The sequence below is a fragment of the Durio zibethinus genome, chromosome 21 (genome assembly GCF_047325235.1).
Source record: "Durio zibethinus cultivar Kanyao isolate XHJ-2024 chromosome 21, ASM4732523v1, whole genome shotgun sequence".
Classification (NCBI taxonomy): domain Eukaryota; kingdom Viridiplantae; phylum Streptophyta; class Magnoliopsida; order Malvales; family Malvaceae; genus Durio; species Durio zibethinus.
The window spans coordinates 22,795,120-22,810,427 of NC_143182.1; the positions used below are offsets into that span (position 1 = coordinate 22,795,120).

Consider the following 15,308-nt stretch of genomic DNA (forward strand, 5'->3'; position numbering starts at 1 on the left):
TACATTTTATGCAATAGACCTCATTATCTGTTTGATATATCTTAGAATCATAAAAACACTTTAAGGACGTTTGGGTTGCAGATTTTAAGATTTAAGAAGGGGAAGTGATTTAGAATAAATTTGTAAATTATGAGAAATGTGTGATTTTTTAATTTTGTAAATTTATAAGAATATAAGATTTTTGTATTTAGTTTGAAGAAAGTAAGATTATATAGTGCAATCTTTTATTATGTTTATATTAATTACACGTCAATAGCATATGACATATATAAAAATATAGGAATTGCTAATGACATATACTTATATTTAAATTACTTATTTATATGTAATAATATTAAATTAAAATATTTTAGATTTTGTTTCACATATAATATATTTAACATGTAAATTATTTGTTTATTCAACATGTAAATTATAAAAATATAAGGTCATATTTATTTTCACAATATAATTTCAACAAAGATAACGTTTATTAAAACATTGTCTTTGTTAAAACTATATAATTTTAAAAAATAATTTAGTTCCTAATAATTTTAGAAAAATAACATTTTTAATCTTAAAAATGTTATTTTTGTAAAAATTATAAGATTTTGAAAAATAAATTTTTTGCATAATATATTTCAACAAAGAGCACATTTTTAATCTTAAAATCATTGTCTGTGTTGTTTCTAAAAATGAAGTTTTCAGAATTTAACAAAAATCATAATCTTTTATGTTAAAACCATTATTTTTGTTAAAATTGTAAAATTTTGAAAAATAAAATTTTTACAATATAATCTTAATAAATATCACATTTTTAATTTAAAAAATATTATTTTTTGTTCTAAAAAATATTTTTTTTCAAAATTCAACAAAAATTACATTTTTAATCTTAAAAATATTGTTATTGTTGCTACCATATAATTTTGAAAAGTAATTTTTTTATAGTATATTTTTTACAAGGAAAATACAGTTCATCTAAAAACGTTGTCTTATTGAAATTATAGATATTTGAAAAAAAATCTTATCAAAATTATATATTTTCAATATAAATTTCATTTTTATTTTAAAAATATGATTTTTTTTTAAATTTTAATCGCTGGAAAAGAATAACTTAATTATAAACCCTCAAAAAAAATTTAATCATTATTAGAAAGTGTTGATGCTTGGAATGTCTTTTTGTGATCCAGTTTATCGTTCAACTATTTTGATATGAAAGGATTAATTAAATCTTAAAAACTATTCGTTCAATAAAAAAGAATAAAATTTAGATTGCTAGTGGAATCTTAAAAACCCTAAGTAGATAGATTTCAGAGTTCATGTATATTTCACACTTTAAAATATCTGAATGTTATAAATAGTATTGATACCAAACAAAAAACATGACATTAATACATAGAAATTCCGAGAGGGAAAATTAGATTTCAGCAGACCAGACGCCTTCTTTATGCATTTTATTTTCTTCTTTTTTTTTTTTTTTCTCTTACAGCTCACTCTTCCGTCCTTGGATTGAAACCTAATTTTTCCGCCTTGGTCGCTGGAAATCTGACCCTCTTTACGCCGGCCGGCTACGCCTACCCCTTTCATTCCCTTCTCCCTCCTCCTTCCTCCCTTTCATCCGCCTTTTATGGTCCTTAAGTCCACCTTCGGTCTCTTCTTCCTTCCCTTCTCCCACCTGCCCCTGTCTGGCCTAGAGTGAGCCGCCTTCTTCATTTCCTTCACCCTTCTCTCTCCCTTCGCTCTCCATTCACAATCCCGAAGTTTAAAGGTTAGGGTTTTTGCTTTTATTTTTTATTCTTTTATTTTCTGTTTAGTAATTTTTAAATGGAAAATAGCAATTTGCTTTGTTTGCAGGAAATTAAATTGGATTCATATCTTATTGGGGTGATTTTCGACTTTATCGTGTTTTAAATTTTATGATTTATATAAATATCATATATTGGTTTTACAGTGAATATTTGTTGTGCTTAGCAAAATAATTTATAGCTCGAATTAACTGAGTTTGAAAATTTAAAGGAATTACTGAGAAGAGGAAATGAAGAAATGAATCAAAGGAAATACTGGCACAGTTTTGTGTTCTCGTAGCATTGGCTTTCTATGATTGGTCAAGCATTTTTAGAATCAGAAAATGGAGCTGCAAATAAAGGTGGCGCAGGCTGTCCATGTGCTGAATCACGATACAGAATCTTGTAACCGCGTTGCAGCTAATCAGTGGTTGGTTCAGTTCCAACAGACGGAGGCGGCCTGGGAGGTCGCTTCCTCAATCCTTACCTCTGATCACCCTCGTTTATTCTCCGATTTTGAAGTTGAATTTTTTGCTGCTCAGATTCTCAAACGGAAGGTATGCTTAGATTTTGGAAAATGTTTTTAGCTTTCAAGGAGTTTATCAGTAGCATCAGGCTGGCGCTTTCTCTATAGTCTAACACTCTCATATTTGCTCAAAATGTTCAAGTTGCTTTTACTAGTATGGGAACTTTGGAATTAATAAAAACTTGCCTCTTCTATTTTCCAAATATTTTGGTGCAGATCCAGAACGAAGGATATTATTTGCAACTAGGAGTTAAAGATGCTTTGCTTAATGCCCTTCTTGTGGCTGCTAAAAGATTCAGTTCGGGCCCTCCGCAGGTGCTGCTTTTCTATTTTTCTGTCTGAAGGCTGTCTTTATTTAAACCATAGGATTTTATTTTTTCTGTAAAAAGAAAAAGGAAAAAAAACCAATAGGATTTAATACTGCTGCTGCTATTGCTAAGCTTCCTTTTCTCTTGATAACAGCTATTAACCCAAATCTGCCTTGCACTCTCTGCCCTTATACTTCGATCTGTTGAGCATGGAAAACCTATCGAGCAACTCTTTTTTAGTCTACAAAATCTGCGCAGCCAGAATGATGGGATTGTTGCTGTACTTGAAATGCTCACTGTTCTACCAGAGGAAATTGTTGACACCCAAACTACTGATTCTAAAATAAGTGCATCCCACAGAAGCCAGTATGGCCAAGAGGTTTTCTATTTTCCATATTGTGCTTGCTGCCTCCTCTACTTCATTTTGTTTTAATTGTGTTCTCTTTTCCTCTCTTTTGCCATTGCTGGTTTTTTTTATTATAGATTTATTCATCATTATTATTTTTTTTGTGAAGCAGCTTCTTTCACATACTCCTATGGTTATTGAATTCCTACTCCAGCAGTCTGAAAATAAGTTTGAAGGTTGCCTGCAACCAAATGAAAGGAACAGAAAAGTTCTCCGTTGTTTACTCAGCTGGGTAATATGGTTACTTGAAATCATGTCAAGTCCTCCGTTCAGAGTTGTGACTTACAAAAATCTGCTCCTTTAGACACACATACCCACACAAAAAGAAAGAAAGAAAGAAGAAACTGTTATATGAAGTCTCTGATTTTTTGGAACCCATTACTTCATTACTCTTTTTTTTATTTTTTGTGTTTAGGTTCGTGCTGGGTGCTTCTCAGAGATCTCCGAAGGTTCATTGGCAACACATCCTCTGCTTAATTTTGTATTCAACTCCCTGCAGGTATCATTTCACTATCAATGTCATGATTTTTGAGCCATGTGGTTATTGTACATATTTTTTATATTTGCTCTGGGGTCATAGGTATCCTCTTCATTTGACTTGGCTGTTGAAGTTCTTGTTGAACTAGTGAGTCGTCATGAGGTATGGTTCTACCAAATTGCAGTATGCAGTTTGGTGTGACTGACTATATTTATTTAACTTAATTTTTCCTGTGCAATAGTCCTCTACTTTGTGGATTTTGTTCTATGATTTACTTTCTTGTAAAACCTTTTTCTTTTACTTTGTTACATCTATTTATCTAGTTAATGTTGTGCTTGCTTTCATAGGGACTGCCTCAGGTTTTGCTCTGCAGAGTACCTTTTCTAAGAGAGATGCTTCTTCTACCGGCCCTTACTGGTGGAGATGAGAAGGTGGTTGCTGGCCTTGCATGTTTGATGTCTGAAATTGGGCAGGCTGTAAGTATTTTGTATGGTCTCATGGCCCCTTTTAAGTCTACATCCACTAATATTATTCTTACTGAAAAGTGTTTCAACTTTCATGCTTATGCCGACAACTTTGTATTGGGCATCCCATTTCTGATAGTGATGTTAGATCCAAGATGGCATATCTTCAACTCACTTCCTTATTAACATCTCCCACTTTTATTTACACTAGGCACCATCTTTGATCGTAGAGGCAAGTGCTGAGGCACTTGTGCTGACGGATGCTCTGTTGAGGTGATGTATTGATCTTTAAATTTTCAATTCACCAATCATATTTGCATTCTGATATTTCTGTGGAAGCTGATGAACACGTTTTCTCCCATAATCATTCTTTGCCTTGCTGTTATAACCCCAAATGTGGTAAAATGAGTGACAGCTATTTGCTTCAGGCAGGATTTTATAGGTAACTAATTAGGAAATTGGGTGTTAAAAGTTTATAAACATGTTATAGATCCTTCATAAGTATAATGGGTATCGTCATATGCAAAAGGGATCACAATTTGGAAAGGGCCCATGCTAGGATGAATTCTCCTCAACAGTTTGCTGGTTCTTTGTCTTTGTTTCGGTACCTTTTGCTTTTAATTAATATTTCATCCTGGCATTCTTTTAATTCCCGATTTCGAATGTAATTTGTGCTGTCAGTTGTGTGGTTTTTCCATGTGAAGACTGGGATATTGCAGACTCTACTTTGCAATTTTGGTACTTCCGAAACACTTCTGTTGAAAGAAAGCTTGTTTTGCAGTATACTATGTTCTTTGTTTTGTTTAATTTTTTTATTTGGAGGCTCAATCTTCATTCATTTCCAGGTCTAGTCTTGCAAGCTATATACTTGGTCTTGATGTTGATGGTGCAAATAAAAAAAGTGTCGAGGGCATGTTTTTTCCTGTATTCTCAGCACTATTTGATGCTCTTTTACTACGTGCTCAGGTTTTTTCCTAGTCTTTAACCTATCCTTCATCTTTTTTTTTCCTTATCTCTATGAAAAAAAGACGAGCGTTATAGGTGTAATTGGGATGTGTAACTATCATGTTTGCACTGTCATTCAATTTACTCATTTTTGGGAAATAAGATCTTGTGTTTTGCCCAAAATAAACTGAAAAAGCATAAAGTAATAGCTGAAAGCAAGGAGAAAACTTGCAACCAATTGGAGCCAAACTTATAGATGTCTCAACTAGTTTGACTAAATTTTATTTTCAATTTTGCAAGTTAATTGTATTAGTATCTTGCATCTTAATTGAGGCAACAGATTTTTAGCTTGAAGCAAGAGGAAGGGTCAGGGAACTGAATTACCTGAAGAGAATGATAGGTTCTGTCATGTTGGGGGTTTAAGCTTGGTTCTGAGATGGATACTGCATTCATTTTTATTTTTTTGGCTTGAGTTGCTGCATTCTGTTTCAATGCTGAATCTTCCCTTAGTTTGCAGTGGAGGGCCTATAGGACACCTTTTGGGCTTGTGTTTGGATGAATGCTTTTGGAAACCTCGGTAGAATTCTGCTACTATTTTAACCAAATGATGTAATTGCCTTGCAATTTGTATTCTTCTTGAACATGAAAGCCTTTGTTGAACTACCCAATCCAACCACATTTTTGGGGGATGTCATGGTCTATGTACTTTCACTTTCTTGAATATTTCATGCTTTCTATTATTAATAACATGCTGATAGGTGAGAAATGGGTTCCAAATGGATTAACCGCTAGTCGTATTGCACAACCTTGGGAGGAGTAATTTGGTTGATAGCCCCTAACTTGTTCACCTATGATGTATTTCTAACAACTCAGCGACTGACATGAATGCTTGCTTTAATTATTGTTGTGAAGGCTGAACAATCGCTTCAATTTAATGTAACTTTACATTGACTATTACTTCTTAGCATTTTTTGTTCTTTGTGACTACCTGTGCACACGAGCATGTCTGTTTATGCTATTAATATTTGAAAATGGAGACTAATACATTGAAATCGTCTTTCATAGGTGGATGAATCTACATTTAATGACGAGAGTGGAACTTTTGAGTTGCCCGATGGTCTTGTCCAATTTAGGACGAATCTTGTTGAACTTTTGGTGGATATATGTCAGCTACTACAACCTGCTACATTTGTACAAAAGGTGCTGATTCTGTTGTATACTCCTAGTCCATGTGGTTCAACTGGTTTAAAAGTTGTTCTGATTGATGATATCTCTTCTATAAAGCTGAAGTCCATGTTTTGTTGGTTAAATTCTTTTTGATGCCTTTTCAAGCTTTTGTTTTGTTTCTTCCTCCAAGTTTAATATACTATTGTAATTACTGCAGTTTAAGAATCATCGTGGCTCTACCTTCATTTCCTTTTTGCTATGATATATTTGCTGAACTCTGCCTCCGTTAATGTTGCATGCTTATCAATCTGCGAGGACTCTTAATCAGTGTATATAATATAACTAATTAGTTCTAGCAATGTGTCCTTTGTCTTTTTATGCTGTTACCTTTTTGTCCGTTTGTTGCCTCTGTAACGAAGTATGGTGTTATTCAACTTTATATTGTTTCATTCATTTTTCATTTTCCAGATTTTCTTCTGTGGTTGGTTTTCTTCAAATGTGGCAATACCTTGGAAAGAGGTAGAAATCAAATTGTTTGCCCTCAATGTGGTAAGCACAGTGTATCTCTTTGTGCCGGTTTTTGTCTCCTTGAGTTCTTGGTGCATTGATTTCATTATTTCCAATGTCGTCAGATGACTCTTGCATTGTATACATTATTTGCTGGCTTCTGATAAATGGTGTTCTGTGTTCCTTTTTATTTTTGTCATGAACACTTACCAACTCCAATCGACTTTTTTACTGCTTGAGCTAATGGTCAAGGAGGTTGTGTATATTTAATTTATACATTTGCAAATCTAAAATGTGTGTCAGTGTATGTATGTGCATATTTTGCATGTAATTAATTTGGGTAATTTGTTATTTCTTACACCTTTCTTGCAGGTATTTGTACTTCATCTTTATTTATGTTTTAAGTCACACTTGTCACTATTTGCTATTCTAATGTCTAAAATGCTCTAGCTTTTACGAAGCAGCTGTTAATGTGGGACCACTAGTGTTATGTTCTTGTGCAACTCCTCATTAGAGGTTTTGTAATATGTTTCACTTGAGACGTGACTGGATGAATCCATCTTGATTATTCACAAGTTTATCATTTCCTCATATTTTCTTGGAACTTTAATAATGTAGGAGTCCTGCAATTGCAGGTTTCTGAAGTGGTCTTGCAAGGGGGCCAAACTTTTGATTTCTCTGTGATTATGCAGTTGGTTACAGTGTTATCTTCTTGGCCTTCTGATAATCTCAAGGGATTTATGTGCATTGTATGTCAGTTATGCCTCTCAAAATATTTGCTACTTTTTCCTTCTTTTGATTTGCAATGAATATTATTTCTCAATGGTAGGTTTGTTGAAAAATGTTTTTCCTTAGGAGGGTTTTTCCTTTTAACTAGGTTTACAGATCGGTTGCAGATGTTATTGGTTCCTATTCCAAGTGGATATGTCCCCTGCAAACTAATGCTAGACCCTCACTGTAAGGATGCCTATTTTATATTTTTTAGCGATGAGGTGCTCTCTTTCTATTAGATATATTGTAGTAATCTTGCCTGTGTTTTTACATAATCATTTTGTCTTTGTTATGTTTTAGGTGAAGAGCAAAGAAAAAATACAATTTGTTGTGCAAAATCTATTATCAATCTATATGGGATGCACCATTTCATTGTTTCACTAATTTGCTACTTCCAGATTATTTCTTGCTGCAGGGATTTCAGAACCGCTGTCCTCAAATGCTTGTGCGTCTGCCCTCCGTAAATTTTGCGAAGATGTTTCTGCTGTGACCTTTGAGCCATCAAATTTGGATATCTTGATGTGGATATGGGAGGTAATTATTCTTCATGTTCTTTTATATGGTAAAAAGTGAAAAATACTTAAATGCTTCATGTAATTGTGGTAAGTTTTCAGAATTTATTTGACATACATATATACTCTCCATGCCAGGTCTTTATTTTCGTTTACTCTTTGCATAAGCATAATTCCAGAATAATTTAAAACATAGAGCTGATGATCCAACATGTTATGAACTGTTGGTTGCCAACAATTTTCCTTATCACTGTTGTTTGGTTTTTATCTTTTCTTTCTTCTTGTTGCTTTCATTTTCCTCTTTCTACATTTTCAGCTGCTTTAACATTTCTTATTGAAATTAGATAGTTGCTAAATATATCGTTCATTATCCTGTTTTCTATTTTCTTTATCATTTCTTCTCACAGGCTTTGGAGAAGAAGTGTCTTCCTTTGGAAGATGAAGAAGAAGTTGTTAGCGCAATCAGCCTGGTCCTTGGCTCTGTTTCTGACAAGGAGCTACAGAACAACTTATTATCTAGATTGCTATCTTCCAGCTATGAAGCTATTGGGAAACTTGTCAGTTACTTTTTATAGTAGTTGGTCTATTTTTATGGTTTCGTGGTTATTTTCCTGTTCAGTCTTGTTGCTAGTAGTTGTATTAACCAGGTTATTGAAATTTCTTCAATGATTCACTGCAGCAAATAGTTGGCTTTAAAAAGTTTAAATGCTGCTGAATCGAGAAAATTGTTTTAAAGGAGTTTTTAATGCATGTTGCTTTTACTGATTACTATTGTAGCAATTATCATGAGGTATTGCAATTTGAGATGGTATGAATTCATTAACTTTGCATCATTTACAGATGGAGTGAAGAGAGGCTGAAACTGTTGGGTTTTATGGCATGTTTTTGACTCTAGCTGGAATGGGTGTAGAGTAAAACTGGTCTTATATGATAACTACAGATGTTGAGATATGTCCAACATACCGCATATTTTTACTCAGATGTAGGTTAGAAACAAACTATTAGCTGGTTGGACATTAAAGACAACCCGATGGGAGGATTTTAGATTCTTTTAAGTTTGCACTTGCTGCAGCCAGTGCTGGGTCAGATTTCTGAATTGAGTTCAGAGTCTGTAGTATAGAGCATAGCAGGCAAACAGCTCCATTCAAAATGATTTTGGATTTTAAGGAATCTCGATAAATGCTTCTTTGCCGTTTTGGAATTTTTAGAATCGTTAGTCTTTGCCATTTTGTGCTTGTGTATGCTAAATTTCTTCATTCTCTCTTATTGAGCGCAACCATGCCATTTCTATTCTGTGCAGGTCTTTGTTGAGCTACTTTCCCTATCTTAGTTCCTTATGTTTTATTGAGGAAGAAAATATGCTATTTTTTGAATGTCTGACCTCCCACCATTAAATAATGCTATGTTTGGTTGAAAGTCCATTTGCTTCTCCCAGTTGAAGCCTAGAGTAGATATGTAGTATCATATACTGTTGCTTGGCAACTTTCTGCAAGCCAGGGTTTGAAATTCCCCTGGTCCTGCTCTGTTGGGTTTTGTCAGCTACTTTGCTATTGGGATATCCTTTCTACTGACCTATTTTCTGTCAGTGCAACTTTACAGGCAAAGATGAATGTTTTTAAAACTATATGAAGTTGGAAATAATCATACCTATTATCATTACAGAATTTGCTTTTCTATTTACTGTTGTTGGTTTGTAATCACTACAAAGAAAGGAAAAGTTGAGGAAAAACATTATTTCACTCTGGGTGTGGTGTGGTGTTGTTTTGTGGCAGCTGGTAGCAATTTTACGAGGAGATTTTAGTTGTAATATAAGCTGAATGATATGGAGAAGGGTTCTGTGGTGGTAGATGCAAAGCTGATTGGAAAGAGAGATGTAGTACAAAAAAGCTGATAGAGCAGTTGGCAGATGAGAATGAATGCACATCTGTAGGTTTTATTTGTTTAGTTCTTTATATGACCATCTATTCACCATTTAGCACCTTTTGAATTTTATTGAGGGAGTTGCTTGATTATTTTGCTGTTGATGTGAACTTTTGCAGACTGTTATTTTACATCATAAAATCTTGAATTACAATTAACAGCATAATTTTCTTTCAGATTGAAGATAATAATAACCGTTCTCTAAGACAGAATCCAGCTGCCTATTCCCAAGTTTTGAGCTTTGCAACAAGAGGGCTGCACAGGTATTCTCTTCAGAGTAATTAATCACATCACATATCATACTTTTCTCGGTGCAATTTTATGCAACCGTATTTCTATCATTGGTGGAGCTTCAGATAGGACATATGGCTATTTGAATTTGAGGTGTAATCTTCGGTTGTCTGGCTTTCAGGATGGGAATTGTCTTCAGTCATCTGGCAATGCCTATTCTGTATGAGGCTTCTACTGATAATCCCATCATTGCTGTAATTAGGGTTTTCTGGCCTATGCTGGAGAAGCTTTTTAGATCAGAACATATGGAGAACAGTAGTTTATCCACTGCAGCTTGTCGTGCTCTTTCGCTAGCAATTCAATCCTCAGGTTCTGGACAAAGTTTCCACCTTTTTTCTTTGCTTTTATTATTATTTTTTTAAATCAACCAAGTTTGGAATTTACTTGGGGGGAAATGGAGTCTTTTGATTGCATGATGCTACAATGCTGGAAATTGCTTAATTGTGCAGGCCAGCACTTTGAAATGCTACTGCCCAAAATATTAGATTGCCTGTCAACAAACTTTTTGTCATTTCAAAGTCATGAATGCTACATCAGAACTGGTAAGTATTTAGACTGTACATTTTAAGCAATTGGTGCAATTAGTTATATGGTATTTTGTCCAAAATTCACCTTTCTTGATTATAAAAACTCTATATGGTGTTTGTTGGTTTGACAGTACATGCTTAATACTTACCTGAATCATAGCCCTTTTGAATTATCATTATCATCTCTGCTCATGGTTGAAGAATTAGCAAAAGCACCATATGAGATGCTTAAAATGGTTTGTATACTTCATGTTTACGTACATAACCATTATTTGTCTTCTCCTTCGCCTGATCTGCTTGACTGTGCTCCAGTTCTAAACCAAAAAATGGAGTAATAATCTAGTTTTTTTATTTTTCAATGAAGTCTTTGTCTGGTTTCTTGAAGTGATACTGTGACATGGATGCTATTTTTTTCTTTTCCCGAATATAAGTAAATATGATACACATAGTAGATAGCCACATTCAATGAGCTTATTTTTTATACGAAATTTACTCCTTGTCAGCTTCCGTTGTTATTGAAGAGTTTGGTCACAAAGAGGAGTATGGTCCTTTGTACATGAGCACATTTGAACGATTTACCCAAGCATCTTCAGTAATGGCCCTTAATTCTTCATATGTATGTGACCAAGAGCCTGATCTAGTGGAGGCCTACACAAATTTTGCATTGACATTTGTTCGTGGCTCTCATAAGGTGTAGTATTCATATTATTTCACTATTTATCATGCTTTTCTTGCTCTTTTTTTTTTGTCTTTTATTGGAAATAAAATCCAGGACATGTACTTTATACACATTTTATTAAGACTTGCCTTCTGTGGGAATGATTTTTCTTGCTGGTTAATAAAAATCTCAGGAAGTATTGGCTGCATCTGGTGCTCTTCTAGAAATTTCTTTTCAAAAGGCAGCTATATGCTGCACTGCTATGCATCGTGGGGCAGCACTTGCAGCTATGTCATACTTGTCTTGTAAGCGCTATATGTTAACTACTACTTGCTTCCTTGTACCTGTGAGATCAAAGATAAGAGCCATTAATGATAACTCTCTGTGGAGTCTGAATCCTAATGATGTTTTCTATCAAATCTGCATTATTGAAGGAAACAATTCAACTGATGTTTACGGTTTCAATCTTTTCTTCAAAATTGCCTTATGTTTGCAATTCAAGCCAACTAATTCCTTTTGCTTTGCTCTAAGAGTAAATATGGAGACACAAAAATATTCCTTGACTTTTAATGCTGGAGCTTCACTTGGGGTGATTTTTAGTAGGAAGTAAAATTCACTTTGTGATATGAAGCCCGTTCACTCTGTTTTGTCCCTGCAATAGCATTTGGCAACACACACCATGCTTCAGCAATTCCAGTTTACATATGATACATCTGTTTCTGTACTAAATTAGACTTCTTTCTCTTTAATGGCACAATCAGATGATTCCACGACAAGGGTACACATATATATGTGAGTCTGTTCATAACATAAAACACAATCAGATCACTGAATTGAAACCAGTGTTAGTGATTATAATTGCTTGTATTTATTCTTTAGGTGCACTTGTGCTGGTCTGTTCTTGTGAGTTGATTCTGTTTCAATTGTAACTAGGTGAAGGATATTTATAGAATTTGCTTCGAGTCTTTTTAGGTTTCTTGGAAGTTGGCCTTGCTTCTTTATTGGAATCAATGACCTTTTCTCCTGAAGGATCATTCAGTGCCACAGCAATTCATATCGTTTCTCATAGTGGGGAGGGACTTGTATCAAATATAGTGTATGCTTTACTTGGTGTCTCAGCAATGTCACGGGTAAATGCTGTATTCTTGAATCTCAAATAGATTAATGAATGCATTCCATTTGAAAACCCCTTGTTTTGGAGTAAACCCTTGATGTCATTTGTTTTATTCACCTACTATGTTTAGATTTTAATTAAAGGGCATCAACTGATATTCATTTTAGACTTGGAAATTTAAAATGCCTAGATCTTACTTAACATCTGTTGAAGTATTGAGAAACCATTGCAGCGATAATGAGATTATTTGGTGCAGAGGATTGAAGTTTAAATCTCGCATTATCTTTACATTAATAGTTGAGGGAGGGTTCAAGAATGCAACTCTTTTGGTGATGCTTTGAGGGTTAGGTTTTATTTACTGACAGAAGTTATCGAGTAAGTTACGATAAGGCAAACAAGGGGAAGTGCGTTTAGAGAGAGCTCTCAATCTTCATAGTGGCTATCTTTTATCCCTTGCCAAATGAAGGTTAGAAGAGGTATAGAATCAGAGGGATTGTTAAGGTTCCCAATAGGAAATTAGTGTCAAAATGTTTTAAATACGATGAAGCAATCATGATGACATGCAGTGGTTAGTCAAGTTTCCTAAGTAAAGTTTACCGAAGAGTCATAATAAGCCCCGTACCAAAGCTTTCTAAAAGAGCCTTGGTATTTGAGGCTAGCCCAGAGATCCTGCTAAAAATTCCCAATGTCACTAGATGACGTAACAATAATTTTAACTCCAGGTGATCCTGTAGTGAAGTAGCTGCATAAATAGGAGTAAAGGGCTAAGTGTTTTGTTACATTGTCAAAAAGTAAAAATAAGAGTAACATTTGACATGTCTATGGTCAATTACTTGTGCATCTATAAACATTTTGTTATACAAGTGGTATAAACATTTTGTTATATCGGTGGCCTTGCCATTAGAAAATGTTCTGTTAGCTAAAATGTCTAATTTATTCAAAGACATTTTGAAGATACTGGAGGAAAGGAATGAGTATCTCTTATGTAAGTGTCAAATAAATTAGTTGGGGCAGCTATATGGATATTTTATGAAAATTTAATGCTGCGAGCTTCACATCTTGATGACCTTGGTTTGGCTACTTATGGATTAAATAATATCTTTTGGATATGCATTTAGTCTAGTATAAAGGCAATGAAGCCTCTCACATTCCATGATACATCAAAGACTTACGAATAATTGACTGCACATGTCTTTACTCAACTGACAAATTATGCTGTTTTTTCATCTTAATAGGTTCAGAAGTGTACGACAATATTGCAACAATTAGCTGCAATTTGCTGTTTGAGTGAAAGAACAAACTGGAAGGCCATTCTTTCTTCGAAATTCTTGCATTCATGGCTACAAGCAGCGGTCTTTCCTCTCTTTCCCTCCTTTTCCTTAAGATGCATATGAATATTCTTGCAATTGCTGCATTCGCTGAAATTTTAGAGCTTAACTATGCAGCTGACCTAGTCATTTTCATTTTTGGCTAATCCTAACTGTGTTATTCTGTAACTTAGACTTATAGACCTACTAACTTTGAACCATCTTTTAATTTTGTATGATTTGATTTTCTTTTTGACTTTCATCCTGTTAAGATGTTGAGTGTTTTGTTTTGGCTCCCCCTATATGCATGCCATAGAAATGCCAAAATGAATGTAGGGTAAAAGAATTGCTCATTGGACAAGGCTCCTCCATTGCAAGGTTCTGGAAGGGTCAGATGTATGCTGTGATACCCTGACTTTGCTGGGAGATTGTTTTTGTGAGTTCAACCTGTGACTTCCAGGGCCATCGCAATGTATCCATTGTGCCAATGCTGAATTGACTTTGCTAGGCTTTTCTTCTTAAATATGTATACCAAACGGCAGCTTTCATGGCTAGTCTAGACTATGGTAGTCACTCAAAAAGGGACCTAGCTATCTGATGCAGTTGTTTGAAGTTTTGCTTCTAGGGCTGAATTATTTAAGAGTATTTGCGTCTTATGAGGGAATATCTAACACCAAAAACTAGTTCTTCCCACTATTTTGTGTAGGCTATATGAAAGATATTGTGCCACTGTGGGGGAGAAGTTATGTAATTTGAATTGCTGTCTTGGTTCAATCTCCGATTTGTTGAATTTCTTCAGTTTTATCAGGTGCAGGCTCTTCCAGCTGACTATCTGAATCAGGGAGAAGCTGAAACGTTAGTGCCAGTTTGGTTGAAGGCCCTTGCTGGTGCGGCTTCAGATTATCTTGAGAGCAAGAGCTCCAATAGAGGAAGGAGCGATTATGGACATATGCAAGGGAAAGGAGGACGAGTGCTGAAACGAGTAATCCGAGAGTTTGCTGACGGTCATCGCAATATCCCAAATTTGACTTGACTGCAGCCCATAGATAGAATCAGCCTGCAGCTATTGACATATTGGTTGAAGCTTTTGTTGCTTGCTGTACAAATGTGATCAGCTTGTTTTCAAGCTGTCAATTCTGGCAGTCACCATTTGTGGTATTGAGTGGCTGCTACCACATCTAATTAATGCTCCCGAGAATCTCTTGCGTAGCATATTGCTCCAATTTTGTTAGACCAGAAAGAATCAGAATAGGATTTTTCTATATTTTTGGCGAGAGCTGATGGAAATGGGAGTACACATTCTCCATTTTCCTCTTGATGCCATATAATACATGCACGTAATAAAGTAATGTAGCTAGTGATTTTTATTTTTTACTTTATCATGGCAAAATATTTTGAGATTATAATACAAGTTATTATTCATTTACAGTACCATTTGCGGATACCATGCAGTTTTTAAATTTGATACGGTTGGGTTTTTCTCCTTTTTACCCTAACAATTGAGCAAAAATGACACGCAATCGAATTCGGTGTAAACGGTATTTTTTTAATTCTCATTCATTTATATATGCTAGAAATAGATCCCTGTGCTGTTGCGGATAATTTTTTATTTTTTAAATTTAAAAAAGTAAAATTTTTATATCA

General features: G+C 34.6%; 1 protein-coding gene across 29 annotated transcripts; it reads left to right on the forward strand.

Annotated features, from left to right (window-relative positions):
• Positions 1–1,361: 1,361 nt before the first annotated feature.
• On the forward strand, positions 1,362–15,090 carry LOC111305831 (ARM repeat superfamily protein). 29 transcript variants are annotated; one of them, XM_022903686.2, is made up of 26 exons: positions 1,362–1,747; positions 1,834–1,863; positions 1,996–2,320; positions 2,506–2,604; positions 2,752–2,976; positions 3,116–3,235; positions 3,419–3,502; positions 3,584–3,643; positions 3,829–3,957; positions 4,157–4,218; positions 4,627–4,683; positions 4,791–4,911; positions 5,956–6,090; positions 6,526–6,606; positions 7,200–7,313; positions 7,442–7,521; positions 7,734–7,869; positions 8,255–8,404; positions 9,945–10,030; positions 10,180–10,367; positions 10,508–10,600; positions 11,089–11,276; positions 11,437–11,548; positions 12,216–12,373; positions 13,593–13,709; positions 14,464–15,090. In XM_022903686.2, the coding sequence occupies exons 3-26, from the start codon at positions 2,108–2,110 to the stop codon at positions 14,695–14,697; spliced, it is 3,042 nt and encodes a 1,013-aa protein (XP_022759421.1). In that variant the 5' UTR covers positions 1,362–1,747; positions 1,834–1,863; positions 1,996–2,107; the 3' UTR covers positions 14,698–15,090. The 29 variants fall into 29 exon arrangements, 21 of the variants coding, with proteins under 21 accessions (XP_022759421.1, XP_089605919.1, XP_022759420.1 ...); XM_089749793.1 differs by having other exon boundaries at positions 14,473–15,090; XR_016331024.1 differs by lacking the exon at positions 12,216–12,373 and having other exon boundaries at positions 14,473–15,090.
• The last annotated feature ends 218 nt before the right edge of the window (positions 15,091–15,308 follow it).